The 19,418-nt window shown below is 40.4% G+C and overlaps 1 protein-coding gene across 8 annotated transcripts in view; it reads right to left on the bottom strand.

The window, feature by feature from the left end:
* Nucleotides 1-15,916, bottom strand: part of UBR2 (ubiquitin protein ligase E3 component n-recognin 2) — a 138,134-nt gene extending 122,218 nt beyond the window's left edge. For 2 of the 8 annotated variants that reach the window (XM_007972552.3, XM_007972553.3), the window contains exons 1-2: nt 15,482-15,912; nt 6,231-6,490 (exon numbers count right to left, since the gene is read on the bottom strand). In XM_007972552.3, coding sequence (XP_007970743.1) covers nt 6,231-6,490; nt 15,482-15,559 — 338 coding nt within the window. In that variant the 5' untranslated portion in view covers nt 15,560-15,912. Of the gene's footprint in view, nt 1-6,230; nt 6,491-15,481 lie in introns of those variants that run through there. The other 6 variants (XM_007972547.3, XM_007972548.3, XM_007972558.3 and 3 more) reach the window with 5 other exon arrangements.
* Between the last annotated feature and the right edge of the window lie 3,502 nt (nt 15,917-19,418).

Below are 19,418 nucleotides of genomic sequence, written 5' to 3'. Positions count from 1 at the left end.
GCAATGCAGACAAGGGAAATTCCATTATACTGAAGGGCCCATGATAACATGCAGAATTAAAATACCTCTGGGTATTTACTGAAACATGTACAAAGAGATGTACACAAACATGTGCAGAGTATTCCTTGTAGCATTGTTTGCTACAGAAAAAAACACCTAGAAATCTCCATTTCTAATTTCACTATTAGGTCAATCAAATAAACTATGGCCTGTCCTAACTATGAAAACACAGCAGTTATAAAGAATGAGGTAGAATTATATATATTGACATTAACAGATCTCCAAAACAAACTGTTAAGTGAAAAAATGTAAGCCACAATTATAATATACATAGTGTAATTTCATTCATATGTGTATAATATACATAGTATAATTTCAGCATGTACCACACATGCTGGCCAGGTACAGTGGTTCACACCTATAATCCCAGCACTTTGGGAGGTCAAGGTGGGAGAATCCCTTGAGTCCAGGAGTTTGAGACCAGTCTGGGCAATATAGGGAAACTCTGTCTCTACAAAAATACAAAAGTTAGCCAAGCATGGTGGCACATGTCTATAGTTCTAGCTACGTGGAAGGAACATTTGGGTCCAGGAGTTGGAGGCTGCAGTGAGTCACAATCATACCACTGTACTCCAGACTGGGCGACAGAGTGGAACTGTCTCAAAAAAAGAAATAACCAACGGTTTTAAAACTAACACAACACTGATTCCAATCTCTGGACTATTAATGTTATAAAGAAATAGCTTGATATAGTTTGGATATGTGTCCCCTCTAAATCTCATGTTGAATTGTAATCCCCAATGTTGGAGGTGAGGCCTGGTGGGGAGGTGACTGAATCATGGGAGGGATTTCTCATGAACAGTTTAGCACCGTCCTCTTGGTGCTGTTCTCCCAAGAGTGAGTTTTCGTGAGATCTGGTTGTTTAAAAGTGTGGCACCTCCTCCTCATCTCTTGTTCCTGCTCTCACCATGTGATGTGCCTGCTTCCCTTTCCCCTTCACCCATGACTGTAAGCTTCCTGAGGTCCTCACCTGAAGCCAAGCAAATGTTTATGCCATGTTTGTACAGCTCTGCAGAACTGTGAGCCAATTAAACCTCTTTTCTTTATAAATTATCCAGCCTTAGGTATTTCTTTATAGCAATGCAAGAACAGTCTAACACTCAGTTTTAAAATAGAATCCTGCAAGAGATCAAGACTTCAAGTTTTTGTGTGTGTGTGTGGTTTTCTTTTTTTTTGAGATGGAGTTTTGCTCGTTGCCCAGGCTGGAGTGCAATGGCACGATCTCGGCTCACTGCAACTTCCGCTTCCTGGGTTCAAGCAATTCCCCTGCCTCAGCCTCCTGAGTAGCTAGGATTATAGGCATGAGTTACCATGCCCAGCTAATTTTTGTATTTTTAGTACAGAAAAGACTTCAAGTTTTCTAAAAAGCAAGAAACTGAAAGAACAACCCCTCTTCATGGAAATACGTAGGTCTTCCATGCGAGAGCTTTATTATTTCCAGACAGAAAAGGAACTGGAACTATCTGCACCCCTCTGCTTGAGATATACTCATGGCTCAGTAATTTATACGAAGGAGAGCATTCAATTAAAAGAACCTCACACATATCTATAGTTACCTATGTGCTTTCATACACATTACTTCATTTTATCCTAATGACTCAGGGAGGAAAAATAACCCTAAAGAACGTAAAAATGTCACTGCTAAAGACACTTCTAATGCTCATCCACATCCCAGTTTCATCTATCCCTGTGACTTATGAGACTTACACTTTCCCGACCTGTTCTGTAGCTGGACAGAGGCATTAGGACTAGTTTTGCCTAATGAGACTTGGGTAAGGTCATAATTTCTGAGACAAAGCATTTATTTGCTGAGCATGATCCGCCAGTTCTATTCTGCTCTTGCTGTGGCGAACCTTGAAAGCATTACACTAAGCTTGTGGAAACATAAGATGGTGTGAAAAAACTACCTGGAGCAGAACCCTCTACTTATCACCCCACTCATCTGAATTGGTCACACAGTCTGAGTAATAAATATATCTTGGTACTTAAAGTCTTTGTGACTGTAGTGTTATCATTTTTAGCATAATCTCAACTGTCATGACCAACAGAATCAGAGCTAAAACATCCCAACAGAAAGAAATGATAAATTGTTCAAAGTGATGGATATCCTAGTTACCTTGATTTGATCATTACACCTTATGTGCATGTATCAAAATATTACATATACCCCATAAATACACAGAATTATTATATACCAATACAAACCAGCACTAAAGCAAAAAAAAAAAAAAAAAAGCCTAAGCAAAATTATTTAATAGTTAATAAAGCATCATAAAATACTACCTAGAAACAAAAACACTCCTGATGGTAGCATAAGCCACCCCTGCCCCCAATGCTGATTTCTGGTTATCTATAACATTCATGCAATACGTTTTTAAATGTTAAAAAAGAATGTTCTCAATTTAACTACACTAAAAAAAACAAGGGACAAAATCTCACTTCTCTGTATCTTAAAAGAAGTATTAAGCTAAAAACCTAACTCATGAAAGTATGATTTCATATTCTACTCATGTTTTATTTTTCTTAATGGTTATAAAAAATGTCAAAATATACAATTATAAAAATCAACACTAAGATTTTTGCCCACTAAGATTTTTTACACTCTAAAACCATTTCTATTTAATAATGAACAACAAGAGGTAAGTTTGACCACTCTTTTCCTAATAGAGTACATAAAAAGCAGCTTACTGCCTACGAACACCGAGATGGCTTTTTTCTGACATCATGGAGACTTCAGAAAAATAATTTGCGACCAATACAATTTTAGAAACTATGAACAAATAACTCCCATGGCAAAACTAATCTATGCCCTTCACAAATCCTTTTCCCAAGTACTATACATAAAAGATCCTTTAATAACATTTTTTTTTTTCATTAAAGAAACCTTCCACATTATGGATATCAGTCACCTTTATCCTGAAGGGTCTAGTTTAGAAACCTTCCCAGAATTCCAATAACCATATTTCATCTTTCCAAATAACAGACTCCTTGTCATTTTAGCAGGGCGCTGGGTTTCATGGAAACACCTACTTTTAAAATGAGATATTCACCCCCGCACCCAGTATGGCCATTTACCCTGAGTTTACTGTGTGCCAAGTATTGTGTAACATACTACACACAAAGGATCTCACTTACCTTCTCAACAACAATGTAATGAAGAACCTGGCTGGTCTTTGATCTGGTTCCTGGGAGGTAATCTCTAAATCCCTGGCATTACTCATGTGATCACAGTGTCTCTGTTATTTGTGGGACCCCCTACAAATAATAAAAACTATACATCCTAGAACAAGACTTACTTTGGATCTGCCCTATTAAAACAGGAGGGAGGCCAGGCGCAGTGGCTCATGCCTTTAATCCCAGCACTTTGAGAGGCTGCAGCAGGTGGATCACTTGAGGTCAGGAATTCGAGACCAGCCTGGCCAATGTGGTGAAACCCCATCCCTACTAAAAATAGACAGATTAGCCAGTGTGCGCCTGTAGTCCCACTTACTCAGGAGGCTAAGGCAGGAGAATTGCTTGAACCCGGGAGGCAGAGGTTTCAGTAACCCAAGATCATGCCACTACAACCCAGCCTGGGCTATGGGGTGAGACTCCATCTCAAAAAAAAAAAAAAGAGGAGGGAAAGGCCACTGTGGTCCAGTACTGAACACAAAATCCAAATGGGTAAAGGGGGACAATTACGTAGATAATTGGGCAGTAGCAGAATGGCTGTATACAGGAGAATAATTAAATAAGCAAATACTTTAAGGAAAATGAGAATCAGGTTTTCTCTTGTCAGAGAAGGAAATTAAAAATATGCAAAGGAAGAAAACTAGAAAGAACCTTAGAGGAGAACTGGAGAGATCACCACAGATGTATGGTTTTCAGTATCTATTTCAATACATTTATACAGATAGGTATAAAATACAGCTCCATTGAGACAGCCTGAGAGTTATGACACCAACAGCGACAAGCACACATACATCTTATTTGTCAACACCATTTTCCACTAAAAAGAACCAGGATCCTTGGCAAAATGGTTGATTTCAGGGTTGGGGCAGGGGAAAACTCAAGATGTGCCTGGGACATCTTGTTGTACCAGGAAGAAAAGGAAAAACAGAAGGGAAAAGGAAAGGGGAAGAAAGGAAAAGGAAAGGAAAAGAAAAAGAGCTCGAAAGATGATAGAGATATGAAAAAGAACAAAGATAGCTCGAAGGGGCTCCTACTGGCCAAATCTAGGACAATTTGAGCATAATAATGAGACCCCACAAATACTGATATAAATAAATAAATTGAAAGTTTGATAATGAAGAGGATACCTAATAGTCTCAAAGTACTTCCCAATAACATACTTATTGATCACATAGGGGAAAAGAGTAGCATTACAGTGGAGAAGTCTTGCAGACATCCCTTTAATCAAGTGATCAATATCACCAGTTATAGAACTAATCAAAATCATATATACCACCTGACAGGGTTAAAACACAGGCATCTGTGGTACTCTCGTCACAGATGCAACTTGAATCTAATTATGAAAACCAGACAAACCCAAACTGAGGGGACACTGACAAAATAACTGGTCTGTAATCTTCAAAAGTGTCAAGATCATGAAAGTCACAGATAAACTGAGGAAACGTTCCAGACTGAAGATTAAAAGATAAGATAGACAAATGAACAATTTGGAACTAGATCCTACGAATACAAAGAATATTACTGAACAATGGGGTCTCAATTTCCTATCTGTAAGTCATGAGGTTCAACTAGGTCTACTGCTCCAAACATCAACAGAATTTTTAAAGTGGTTGCTGTAATAGCAAACAAAAAACTAGGTCTAATATTTTTAAATATATATACTGTTCTCTACTGATATTCTAAATACGCTGATAAAGAAAAACTACCATAGATACCCTGAGGCCTTCACCAAAATTAGCTTATTAAATTTAAATTTTACAGGAAAAAGTTAAACGATGCCTCCATCAACAACACATCTACACAAAAGAATATTATCTAGCTATATAAGCTGATATGGAAAGACGTTAAGCTATTGTTAAATACAGAAAAGAAAACTGAGCTCAGTATATGTAACATATTCCCATCTGTATTTATGTGTGTATGAATGCAGGTTCAAAATTGCTATATATCTTGGCCTATATACACACAGAAAATTTCTGAAAGAGGCCGGGTGCAGTGGCTCACGCCTATAATCCAGCACTTTGGGAGGACAAGGGAGGTGGATCATCTGAGGTTAGGAGTTTGAGACCAGCCTGGCCAACATGGTGAAACCTCGTCTCTACTAAAAATACAAAAATTAGCTGGGCGTGATGGTGGGCGCCTGTAATCCCAGCTAGTCGGGAGGCTGAGGCAGGAGGATCACTTGAACCTGGCAGGTGGAGGTTGCAGTGAGCCAAGATCGCACCATTGCACTCCAGCCTGGGCAACCGGGCGAGGCTCCATTTCAAAAAAAAAAAAAAAAAAAGGGAAAATTTCTGAAAGGATATATGGGAAAATGTTAACAATTATGAATTCTGGAAAATAGGATAGTCAAAAAGAGGACAAGGCACTTTATTCTCCATCTTCTACCCTTGTATACTCAATTTTCACCAAGAAATTTAAAAAAGAATAGTCTTCCTAATAGCAGTAAGTACGTATAGCACCCAGATCTTGGTTTCTAACTACCATTCCCAAATGAAAGAAAAATCCTTAAAGAAATGGCTGATTCTACACATGGGTCAGAGCAAGTACAAAGTGAGCTGGGAGCATCTTGTTGTGTCAGAAAGGAAAGAAGCACCCACAAACTAATGAAGGCATGTGAAAAAGACAAAGAAGCTGGAGTGACAGGGCTCTCACTAGCCAAACCTAGGGCAATTTGAACATCAGAATTACTGTTAACTAAAAAATATCAAGAAAAGCAAGAAAGTGATTATTGCAAGAGTCACGAAGTCAGTTAATTACGGGGGAAGGAAGAAAGCACACAGTAGGCTTCTAGAATGCTGGTGACAATAGTTTTTGATCAAGAATAATTACAACAATATTTGTTTTAATTATGTATTAAACAGCATGTATTTGTAATACGGATTTTTAAGCAGATATGGTATTTCATAATTTTTAAACAAAAATTTTAAGGTTTCAGGGAAAAAAAAAGAGGTCAAATAAAACAAGAGCCTCCTAGAAAGAAAATTAAAATATTTTACCTGCAAGAGTATGTAGGCTCTCCTACTTTAAAAACACGACCACAAAGATGAGAAGGTTTGTTTGCTTGCTCAAGCTTTGGAAATCCAAATGCAGGATCTTCACCACAAAGGTACCATTCCATTGGTCCCAACAAAACATGCTGTGCCAGCATGTCTTCCTTCTGTGGAAAAGGGTTGGGACCCCTGCAGTAGATTTTGGGTACATAGTGGGCTAAATGCTGGTACACTTCTCTAGTGAGGTCAGTTGCTTGGAGCCATTTCTTTAAAAGAAGAAAAAAGAAGAAATGATTTGAAACACCAACAAACTAATTTGAATAAATTCACCCTACTTTCTTTTAAGTACAAAAATAATGGCAAAAGCATGTTAAAATATTTTGTTTACAACACTCACCACCATACGTTAGAAATTTAGCCTATTAAAATGCCAAGTATTTTTAAATCCTACTTTTAAGTGTAAGCAAAATTAAAATGAAACAAGCCCCCCTCCTTCCCTGCAAAATGACTCTTGAAGCAACCTTCTCTAGGCAGTACCAGAAAATAATTACAAGAAATCATTATAGAAGACATGAACCATTGAGCTCATCTGATATCCTTCCTAATGCTTTGCTCAAATGTCATTCTCACTGTGATACGAATTCTGCCAGTTTGTCCACAGGAAGAGTGTACAGTGAACATGAACAGCCAATATGTATCATGAACATGAATAGCCAATACACTACATTTCTTAATGATTGATAAACGAGTTTATATACCAGTCTCTTATGAATAAGTCAGTCCACAAGAGACTGTTGTACCAACTACGCCTTCTTTCTCTGATCAACCTCTCTCTATAAGGCCTTTTCCATTTGCTCTTCCCACTAGAAACAAATTTTAAAGCATGATTATACTTAGATCTCATAGGCACCAACTCAATAACTGAATGCATGATCTCCCCCGCATCCTCCACCAAAATTTGTTATTTTCCCTATTTTAGCTTTGCTTCCTTTTCAGATTTTTCATGTGGATACCCAGGTTTTGTATTTTAAAAACATACAAAAAGAAGCCAGGTGCAGTGGCTTATGCCAGTAATCCCAGCACTTTGGGAGGCCAACCCAAACACATCAACCGAGGTCAGGAGTTCAAGCCCAGTCTGGCCAACAAATCCCATCTCTACTAAAAACATAAAAATTAGCCGGGCGTGGTGGCGCAAATTACCTCTGCCTATAATCCCAGCTACTCGAGAGGCTGAGGCAGGAGAAATCGCTTAAACCCAGGAGGCAGAGGTTGTAGTGAACCGAGATCCAGCCTGGGCGACAGAGCAAGAGTGTGTCTCAAAGGGGGAAAAAAAAAAAAAGACTCACTTCTGCTAGAATGCAGTTAACTGAACTGTGAACAAAACCCACAGATGGAGGGGAGGAGGAAGGGGGAAGTGGGTTGAAAAACTACCTATTGGGTACTATGCTCACTACCCGGGTACAATATACTCATGTAACAAACTTGCACATGTGTTCCTTAAATCTAAAGTAAAAGTTGAAATTTTAAAAAACCTCCAGTGTTTACCTATGGATTATCACCTAAATTCCAGTTACATTTTTGTTAAAAAAAAAAAAAAAGTATGTTCAAGTGATATCTAACATTATAAGAAGTCAATATAAGGTCTTCATTTTAGCTATTTTATTTACTTGTATATTCTTCAGACCACTCCTCCTAAAAATAACATACAGAGAGAGATTTTAAACATGCATGAGGTGACGTATATTAACTTTCTAGTCAATTTCATGTTTTCAGAGAACTTTTACTAAAAACGTAAAAATTTTGTTCATAAGTTAAGGGACTAGATAGAAGCTTATAACCAAAAACAGTGAAAGAGTTTTCACACTTAAGGTGAAACTACACTATTTTCCAAACATTACTAACATTGTTGTGTTTACATTATGCAAGTAGGAAAGAGACCAAATTACTTTCAAAACCACAGCATTTCTTCCCTGGTGGTCAAGTGGTTAGGGGACAAAAAAAAAAAAAAAAAAAAGCAGCAGCATTTCTTAGGAGACAATCCTACGGGTTTTAAGTATTCTCTCCCTTCAGAGTGATTCAATCAAAAGTTTATATATACATACACATCCTTTAAGCTCAGTAATTATAAAGAGGACGTTTAAAAAAAAAGAAGAAAAAGCAAAGTCCTCAACAAGCATACTAGAATCTTATTGAGTTAAAATACATCTTTTTTGGCCTCATTCAAAGCTAAATGTCTCATTTTTCACCTGTTGTCAGCAAACCAAAACAAGAATGAAGGGAGTCTAATTATCCTAAGCAACCTTTTTTGAGTCTGGTGCTGTTGCCCAGACAGGAGTACAGCGGTGCGATCTTAGCTCACTGCAACCTCTGCCTCCCGGGTTCAAGTGATTCTCCTGCCTAAACCTCCTGAGTAGCTGGGATTACAAGCGTGCACCACCACACCCAGCTAATTTTTATATTTTTAGTACAGACAAGGTTTCACCACGTCGGTCAGGCTTGTCTCAAACTCCTGACCTCAGGTGATTCGCCCGCCTCGGCCTCCCAAAGGTGCTGGGATTCAATTTACTCTTTATGAACGAAAAATTAAGCAATAAGACCAAAATAATTCACCTCCATGATCCTAGAAAGTTAAGTGCTTCAGACTATTTTAATTTACAACATATTGAAAGATTTTATTTAAAAACCAGTTTTTTTCTTATATTTTATGTTCCCACTCCACTGTTGCAGAATTTTAATACAAGAATGAAAGATTTCTTTAGAAGGGATGCTTTCTAAAAAAATTATGTAGTCTAGTGACTATAACAAGAGAGCAAATTTGTTCACAGATTTCTTCAACAAAAATTCAGACGCTAGTATCAGCATCTGGTTAAGAAAAAAAAAAAAATCAGCTGGGCCCAGTGGCTCATGCCTGTAATTCCAGCACTTTGGGAGGCCAAGGCGGGTGGGTCATTTGAGTTCAGAGGTTCGAAACCAGCTTGGGCAATATGGCAAAACCCCGTCTCTACTAAAAATAAAAGAAAATTAGCTGGGCATGGTGGTGCACGCTGGTAGTCTCAGCTACTCAGGAGGCTGAGGTGGATCACCTGAGCCCCAGAGGTTGAGGCTTCAGTGAGGCATGATCATGCCACTGCACTTCAGCCTGGGTGACAGAGTGAGATCCTGTCTCAAAAAACAAACAACAACAACAAAAAACTACTCACTTTACATAAAAATTTTATTAGTAAAACAAGCAAGTATTTCACTCTTTATTACATGTTATTATAAATAACAAGATTTAAAAGTCTGGTTCAAGAAAGGCATGCATATGCTCCCCATTTTTAAAATCTTTACTACTGCTGGGCACGGTGGCTCACGCCTGTAATCCCAGCACTTTGGGAGGCCAAGGTGGGCAGATCACTTGAGGCCAGGAGTTCGAGACCAGCGTGGCCAACATGGTGAAACCCCATCTCTACTAAAAATACAAAAATTAGCCAAGAGTAGTAGTGTGTGCCTGTAATTCCAGCTACTCGGGAGGTTGAGGCAGAAGAATCGCTTGAACTCAGGAGGCGGAGGTTGCAGTGAGCCTAGATTGCACCACTGCACTCCAGCCTGGATGACAGAGTGAGACTCCGTCTCAAAAATGAAAACTTTACTACCATTATATGAAAAATTCACAATCACCTAAAAGATTTGGGCTCTATTACAGGCACTTTAACCTGATTAAACATATACACTTAATATAAAAAGCAAGAAAAATTTATGACTGTCTTTCAGAAGTAGCTCACATATTTCCCCAAAGAATAAAATCTATAGCTTTTCATATTAGTTCTCACTAACACATGCTAACTGCAACTGTTTCTTCAACATGAAAAATTGAGATTTCCAGTTTGGTTTGCATTTTAATTTGTCTTTATTTCAGACACTTGTAGCTGTCACGCCCATGTGGCACAAGAGAGTAATAAGCATTCACTACCTTATTAGAAGTCCCTCTTAAGGGAAGTAAAGAAACTGTCAACTCATCCCTCTAAAGTAAACACGTTATGACAATGTTTCCAGGAGCTTTCCCTCTATTGAATGCTAAATTTAAGGCTTGGGATAGAAAGTAAGTACAATAAAACAAAAATGAAATGAAAAATGAAAGAATCTCTAGAGGTTAGCCTTTTATTACAGTCTCTATTATTCTATACCCAATTAAAATTGTATCCTTTAACCACTTATGGTTTTGCTTTCAAACAAGGATAAGCAACATGTAAGTTAATCATGAAACAACTAGTGCTCATAATCATAAAAACACTAGTGCTCAATTGGGAATTTTGGGGAATATATTGAGAAAAAATTTAAACAAATTATATTAAGAGTTCTACAAATGAAGGAGAGTATTTACAAATAAAAATAGAAATTTAATAGGCCAAAAGACTAATTGAAAATGGGCAAAGAAGACATAAAAATGGCCAATAAGCTCATAGAAAGATGTTCAACATGACTCATGAGGGAAATGCAAATCAAAACCACAATGAGAAGGCACAACACCCAAAAGAATGGCTGTAATCAAAGCACAGGCAAAAACAAGCGTTGACAAGGATGTGGAGAAACTGCAACTCTCATGCACTACTGGTGGGAATGTAAAACAATGCAACGGCTTTGGAAAAATCTGGCAATTCCTCAAAATAGTTAACATATAACCCACCAATTTCACTTCTAGATAAATATATATATATATATACACACACACACACCCCCAAGAGAAACAAAACCATAGGTCCCCACAAAAATTCGTAACAGAATGTTCACAGCAACATGATTCATAATACCCAAAAAGTAGAAACAACCCAAATATTCACCAACTGATGAACAAATAAAATACGGTTTACCTACACACAGGAATGTCATTTGGCAATAAAAAGAATGAATTACTGACACAGGTTGAACATCCCTAATTTGAAAATGTGAAATCCAAAATGATCCAAAATCTGAAACTTCATGTACCCACATGATGCTCAAAGGTCACGCTCAAAGAAGTACTCATTGGAACACTTGGATTTCGGAGTAAGGATCCTCAACTGGTATAACTGCAAATATTTAAAATCCAAAAAAATCCAAAATCCAAAACACTCCTGGTGGCAAGAGTAACGATACTCAACCTGAACATGGTACAACATGGATAAATCTTCAAAACATTATCTTAAGAGAAAGAAGTCAGCCACAAATGACAGTATGTTGAATTCCATTTATATGAAATACCCAGAAAAGGCAAATCTACGGAGACAAAAATTAGTAGTTGATTAGGCCTCAGGAGTTTAGGTGCAAATGGGAAGTGACTGCCAATAGGTACAGGATTTCTTTTTTGGGGTGATAAAAATGTCCTAAAATTGATCATAGTGATGATTGCACAACTCTGAAAATACTAAAAAACTACTGAACTGTACATTATGTGAGTTACATCTCAATAAAACGGTTTAAAAAATGTACAGCAAAAGATAACTAATACAGACCTAACACTCTACAAAACTTAACAAATTCCTATTTATTAAAAAAAAAAATTGTTTTTGGAGACAGGGTCTCTATCACCCAAGATGGAGTACAGAGGCATGATCATAGCTCACTTCGAACACCTGGGCTCAAGCGATCCTCCCTGCTTAGCCTTCTCAGTAGCTAAGACAGCAAGTTCATGCCACCACACCCAGCCTTTTTTTTTTTAGTAGAGACAGGATCTAGCTATGTTGCCCAGGCTGGTCTCAAACTCTTAGACTTAAGCAGTCTTCCCACCTCAGCCTCCCAAATAGCTGGGATTACTGGCATGACCCAGTGCTCCCAACCTGTATTTCTTTTATACTCAGGGGAAAAAGACGGGGTCCCACTTTGTCACTCAGGCTGGAGTGCAGTGGCGTGATCTCGGCTCACTGCAACCTCAGCCTCCTGGGTTCAAGCAACTCTCCTGCCTCAGCTTCCCAAATAGCTGGGATTACAGGGGTGCACCACCATGCCTGGCTAATTTTTGTATTTTTAGTAGAGACAGGGTTTCACCATGTTGGCCAGCATAGTCTCTATCTTTTGACCTCGTTATCTGCCCGCCTCAGCCTCCCAAAGTGCTGGGATTACAGGCGTGAGCCACCACACCCGGCATGTTTACTTTTAAAGCCACAATCACCCATTGGAATACACTATAACCATATGTAGTATGGAAAGTAAACCGAGTCAAGAAATGTTGGGAAAGTCATACTTATGGAATCAATTCTAACAAGAGAAGAATGAGAAGAGAGGGCCACTGTAATATCCTAAACTTACAAATATTAAAGAGTCAGCTTAGATGCTTTTCTTTGTGAGCCATACTAGCTGGAATGGATGGGATCACAAAAAGTTCTTCCCCCTTATAACAGGAATAAGAAAAGCGATGTGTAAATGAAATGTGGAAAGGATGACACTAGTGCTCGTTAGGTGATTTTTAAATGGAAGTGATCCTAACAAATTACCAATGACAGAGGTCTGAAGACTACAATCACTGTTTTCTCTACTTGTTTCTCTTCCCTAAAATGTACTTTCAACCTAAGAGAAAACTTTATTAATTTAAATGTGTGATAAAAAGCTGAAGCCTAAGCTGAAAAAAGTTTTAAATCTTAGGTGTTTTAACTTAATACAGACAGTAAAGTCCTCACAAAGTAAGGCAAGATTAAGGTCATATAATTGAAGGAATTTTATATTTTAATATTCATTTTCAAGGTAGGAGGATCTCTTGAGACTAGGAGGTCAAGGCTGCAGTGAGCTATGATCATGTCACTGTACTCTAGCCTGGGCAACAGTGTAAGACCCCATCTCTTACCAAAAAAAAAAAAAAAAAAGAGTTTGCATCTTCTCTATTTGAGAGAATTGTGTTGGTCTTCAGACTAAATTTAAAAAAAAAAACTTATTGTTCAGAAGGCATTTAAAAGTAAACAGGGTAGGCTGGGCACGGTGGCTCACATCTGTAATCCCAGCACTTTGCGAGGCCAATGTGGACGGACCACCTGAGGTCAGGAGCTCGAGACCATCCTGGCCAACATGGTGAAACCCTGTCTCTACTAAAAATACAAAAATTAGTCAGGCGTGGTGGCGCATGCCTGTAATCCCAGCTGTAATTCGGAAGGCTGAGGCAGGAGAATCACTTGAACCCCAGAGGCAGAGGTTGCAGTGAGCCAAGATCGTGCCATTGCACTCCAGCCTGGCAACAGAGCAAGACTCTGTCTCAAAAAAAAGAAAAAAAAAAAGTAAACAGGGTAAAATGTAGCTCAGATTGTGATCTTCACAAACTCAAATGAAGTCCAAATTAATAATTTTTTGTTGCATTTCCCTTGATTTTTCCCTACTGCATCTGCCTGAGAATTTCACTGAACAAGAACTAGGAGCACTGGCCTCCAGCACAACTTTTATAACCAGTTTTCTCAGGAGCCTCTACAAATTGGAGAACCTCCTATCACCTGATAGTTTGCACTTTTAGAATGGGATAACGGAATTTGTATCCTCTATCACTGGGCCAAGACACAAAATTCAGTGACAGAAAAAAAACCACAACAGTACTTTGAGGTAAGCAACAGATATCAATTAGAAGAGGCATGGAGAGCAAACAGCTGTCATTACTATTTAACAGTTTACTTGTAATACTACTTTCATTTTCTTTTTTCAAATCTCTGATAAACGAAAGGCAGAAATTCCTTGAGTTGTGTGCAATATTAAGTAGAAAGTAAATGAAAACAGACCTAGGCTAAACAAGTTAGTAGGTTTAAAAAAACACACCCAAGGCAGGGCGCAGTGGCTCACGCCTGTAATCCCAGCACTTTGGGAGGCCCAAGCTGGTGGATCACCTGAGGTCGGGAGTTCGAGACCACCCTGACCAACATGGAGAAACCCCATCTCTACTAAAAATACAAAATTAGCGTGGCGTGGTGGTGCATGCCTATAATCCCAGCTACTCGAGAGGCTGAGGCAGGAGAATCGCTTGAACCGGGGAGACGGAGGTTGCGGTGAGCCGAGATGGCGCCATTGCACTCCACCCTGGACATCAAAAGCGAAACTCTGTCTCAAAAACAAAAACAAACAACAAAACACCCCCAAACAAGCAAAGATTCAGCATTTAACAACGTATTTCTTTAAAGTTTTCACCTCTACTCCTGACATTTCTTTCTACCTGGACTTAATGTCCTCATCAATTCACGCAAAATAACTACTCACAGACCAACAGCTCCACAGTGCCCCCAATCCCAAATTTTGTTCGTAGCATTCAGATTGCTGACTTTTATTCACGGGTCACTTCCCTCCTAGTAGCCTTTTTAACTGGAGGTCTTAGAGGTGGGGCCCAAGCTTTCTTGGTCCATTCATAATCATTCCGGGCAATCTCTTCTAATGGGTGTTCCCTGTCCTTATTGGTGAAAGATGCTGTCGAGTTTATTACTCTACAACTCTGCTATTTACACTAGAATATTCATATTACAGTTTTAATGCAATACTGCGTTTGAATGGTTTTACGTTTGGAGCATAACTGCGCCTACTACACTGTGACCAATTCTCACGTTTAGCTTATACAGTATTCGTTGAAAACTGCTCTATCAACGTTATATAACATTTGTTCTCCATCCAGTTACCCCTAACTCCTAGAAAAAATATTTTTAAAATTTCCCAGCCTCCACGACTACTTTCTCATACTCAGTAAACTTTCCACACATGCATCAACGTTGTCAACTAATCAAACCGGTGCAAAAAAAAAAGGGGGGGGGCACTGAAAGGGGTAACGAAGGGTAGTGTCGTTTGCCTTCTTGGTGCCTGGGGCAGTCCCAAAAACAAAGTAGGGGCTTGGTTAGGGTGGCATGTTTAGTCGGAGGAGCACACGGCTCCGCTTATCTCAGGAAAAGCAATCAGCTAGATAAAGTAGGGCGATTATACCAAAAACACAAGAAGCGTCTCTTCTCCTCTTCCAAGAGCTGATACATATAAAGGGCAAAGGCCCATGTGTTGGGAGACTTCATGGGCGGCTAGGGGAAAGGAGGTATGATGGAAGAGCCGTGCGCTCTCCTGGGCAGAAAGGGAAAGTAAACGTAGTTAGTGCACAGCGCAGCTCTGGGAGCTGTTGAAAATGGAAAGAGAGGGGCAGGATCGGTGGCCTCCCCGGGCTGTTACCCCACAAGGCGAGGGCCGGCACAGCTGTTTCCCCAAGTCTGGGCCGGGCTGCTCCAGGGCGTCCAGGAGTCGGTTCCTCCCCGCGGGCGCGGCCTGCTAGGGGCGGACGTACCCGCCCGGGTCCCGGCACTCACCCCCGCAATCTCCTCGGCCGAACATTCCAGCAAACTCCGGTCGATGGCCTGCACCTCTGGCTCCAGCTCCGACGCCATCTTCTCTCCTCCTCCTCCCCTGCGCTACCGCCGCCCGGGGAGCTGCAGCCTCACCTCGGCCCCGGCGGCCTCGACTGCCACCCCTGCCCCAGGCAATCAGTCCCGGAGCCTTCCAAGTGGCTGCAGGTGGAGCAAGAGAGGGAGAGAAGGGTGACGTGAACCGGAAAGGAAGGACAGCGGCCTCCTGCGCTCCCTCCCAAGCTTAGCGCCCAACAGTCAAGTCACTGGCTCGTCCCTGACCCAGGGAAGGACACAGAAAACCCCAGGCCTGACACTCTGGCTAGCCACTACCGCGTCCGGCACCGGGAAAGGGGCGATAACACCCAGGAGGCGAAGCAGAGGGTTCTGGGTACTGTAGTCGTCCCAGCAAAGCCGGGAGAGAGGTGGTGCCCTGATACGGGGCCCCTCGAATGCATTGTGGGAGTTGTAGTCCATTCCCAAGGGGCGCGGCTTAAATGGCAGATAAGCGGGCGGGGCTTTTCTGCCCAACGAGAATCACGGGAAGAGTGTCGTGGAAAGTAGGGCCCCCTGGAAAAAAGCCAAAGAGCAAGACACTGTGGGAACTGTAGTTTTATTCCCCGAATCTCGTTTGTTCATTTTTGTATCCCCAGCTTCAAGAACACTGCCTGGCACGTGGTAGACCCTCAAGGACTTGCCAGTCTGGCATAGGGTAGGCACTCAAATACTTGTCAAAGGAATGAATGAATTACATTCTATTCCTGTGGTTCTATGTCCTGTCATCCATCGAACCCTCATCTTTTATACAAGTAATGGAGGTAAACATTACCCAGCTTTTTGAAGGTTTAAAACATGTTTAAAAATTTTTTTCAAACACTTTAGTAATGACCACTTACAAACTTTATCACAAATCTTGCTGCAAAGGAAAAAGAGTCTATTAGGCCAATTCAAAGATTTACTCTTGATAAAGACATTTAATTTCTACAGATAATCAGACCAAGCTTGGTGGCTCATGCCTGTAATCCCAGCACTTTGGGAAGTCGAGGGGGGCAGATTGCTTGAGCCCAGGAGTTTGAGACCAGTTTGGACAACATAGCGAGACTCTCTTGATAAAAATCGAAAAATTAGCCGGGTGTGGTGGCACGCCTGTAGTTCCCAGCTACTCAGAAAGTTGAGGCAGGAGGATTGCTTGAGCCCAGGCAGTTGAGGCCATCGTGAGCTGTGATCGGCCCACTGCACTCCAGCCTGCGTGACACAGCTGAGACCCTGTATCAAAAAAGAAAAAGAAGAAGAAAAAAAAAAAGAGGTAAACATTGTTAGACTAGCTATCAAAGAAAACCGTGTTTAGTTAAAGGTATTAGACTCTTGGCTGACAGCTGGGTGACGGGGCTTCTAAGAAGTCTTCAATCTCTAGAGTTTGTCAGAAAATCGTTTACACCTTTTGTCAAGTGTATTAATTTATTCCCAGAAGTAGGTTGTAAATTACATAAGGGGGGAAAAGTTCTGAGCCAGACCAGGTTTAGGACATGTTTATGTTTATGTTGTTTTGGGATTTTTTTTAAACCAATACTATGATATTAACCAGTTTTTTAAAAAAGGAAATAAGAAATTATCTGTATCCCTGTAACTTCACAATACAATTAAGCCTTGTTATCACTTTTTAAAAGTAATATATATGTATAACATCAGAAATTCAAACTGAAAAGGAATCTTTTAAAAAAGGGAAATTGAAAACTTCCTATTCCTCTTACCCCAAATCCCTCTCCCCAAAGAAAATCATTTTTAACACTTTCTCATGATTCTGTCCAGAAAAAAGTATGCACATATCTGTACAGATATTTGTAATGAGATATCTTGAAATATTCTTCTGTGTATTTTTTTTTCTTTTTTTGCCCAACTTCCTTACACTGATCCACTCAGGACAGAGTCAACCTGGAAGAAAACTGGGATTGTCCCAGCCTAGAAGCAAAAACAACATCTCTTGAGGTGTCCTAACACAGAATTTAAGTAATTAACATAGACAGTAAAGGCAATTTCTGTTCTTAACATTATTTGCTTCCTAAAATTGTTTCAGGTCGAGCATGGTGGCTCACACCTGTAATCCCAAAACTTTGGGAGGCCAAGATTGGAGGATAACTTGAGGCCAGGAGTTTGAGACTAGCCTGGGCAACATAGCAAGACCCCATCTCTACAAAACAATTTAAAAATCAGCGGAGCATGGTGGCCCATGTCTGTAGTCCTAGCTACTTTGGGAGGCTGAGACAGGGAGGATCACTTGAGCCTGAGAGCTCAAGCCTGTAGTGAGCTATGATTGTATCACTGAACTCTATCCTGGGTGAAAGAATGAGAGCCTGACTCAAAAAAGATTGTTTGCTTTGTGTGTCATAATTATGAATTTGGAGATCATCTTCACTTAGCATTAGTAGCATTAGCGGTGGGACTCTCCATGTATTAATACTTTCAAAATACTTTTTCATTTGCTTCTGCAAGGCCAGACAACCTAGAAAACATCATATACTCAGGACCAGACACTCTAGGAGTATCCTATATCTAGGACCAATTTTACATCAGTTTCTAGGCTTAAGATTCCCTGATAGTATTAATTCAGTTGTGTGCCATTTCTCTGTCTATAATTTTTGTTTGTTTTTTCGAGACAGAGTCTCACTTTGTTGCCCAGGCTGGAATACAATGGTGCGATCTTGACTCATGGCAACCTCTGCCTCCCAGATTCAAGTGATTCTCATACCTCAGCCTCCCAGGTAGCTGGGATTAGATGCGTTGGTGGTATAGTGGTGAGCATAGCTGCCTTCCAACCAGCTGGGATTATAGGCATGCGCCATCACGCCTGGCTAATTTTTGTATTTTTAATAGAGATGGGGTTTCACCATGTTGTTCAGGCTGGTCTTGAACTCCTGACCTCAGGTGTTCCACCCGCCTCAGCCTCCCAAAGTGCTGGGATTACAGGTGTGAACCATGGTGCCTGGCCTGTCTATAAATTTTTAAGGAGAGTTCTTTCTCCTACTCAGAGTCAAGGTAAAGAGCTTCTTTGTCATTTTTGTATGCCAGTTGGTGGGGTTTTTTTCTAGTCTACCCTTTCACTGATACTACATTGCTTTCAAAGCCCTGGCTTTATGTAGGGGATCTCAGTTTCAATTCCAATGTTTCTTTGACCCAGGGTCTTGTTTTCTGTTCCCATGGGGGCATTAAAAGCTAAGCCCCAACTTCCAGTTAAATGTGGCAGATTGAATACCTCATGACAGTAAAGGGAGAAAAAAAGAAAAGAAGAGACGATGACAGCACCAAAGTTTGGTGGAAAGCAAGTGGTTGAGAAGTAACTAAGAGAATGCTGAAACCTCGGCTAGCAGACACTAAGAGTCAAGCTAATTAATATGCAGAACCCTGAAAGACTTAAAAATTTGAGGCACCACGTAACTCTGAAAGTGGGTGAAGATAATGCCAAAAGCAAGCTTATTGTTTGAAAGTCTGTATAGCAAGAAGTTATATCTCATTTCCTACTCTGGAAGAAGACTGGAGCTTCATCCTCTCGAGTGACTACACTTGAGGGCCTTTTGACTGGGAGACACCAGACACAGCTGAGGACAGGGATACTGCACTGCATTCAAGAGAGGTGAATCAAAGTCTACACAGTGAAAAGCGATAACCTAGCTTGTTTCCCCATTTGGCTCTGAGAACCTTAGTGGCCAGGCTTATACCTCCCAGGCAAGAGTTTGGGAGGGTCTTCTCCAGAGTGGTAGACTATCCCACCACCAAAAAAAATCTGTAGAGGTCATCCCTGTAATCCCAGCACTTTGGGAGGCCAAGGCAGGTGGATCGCCTGAGGTCAGGAGTTCAAGACCAGCCTGGCCAACATGATGAAACCCCGTCTCTACTAAAAATACAA

This window comes from Chlorocebus sabaeus, chromosome 17 (genome assembly GCF_047675955.1).
Source record: "Chlorocebus sabaeus isolate Y175 chromosome 17, mChlSab1.0.hap1, whole genome shotgun sequence".
Lineage (NCBI taxonomy): Eukaryota > Metazoa > Chordata > Mammalia > Primates > Cercopithecidae > Chlorocebus > Chlorocebus sabaeus.
This window is presented reverse-complemented; position numbering and strand designations above follow the sequence as displayed.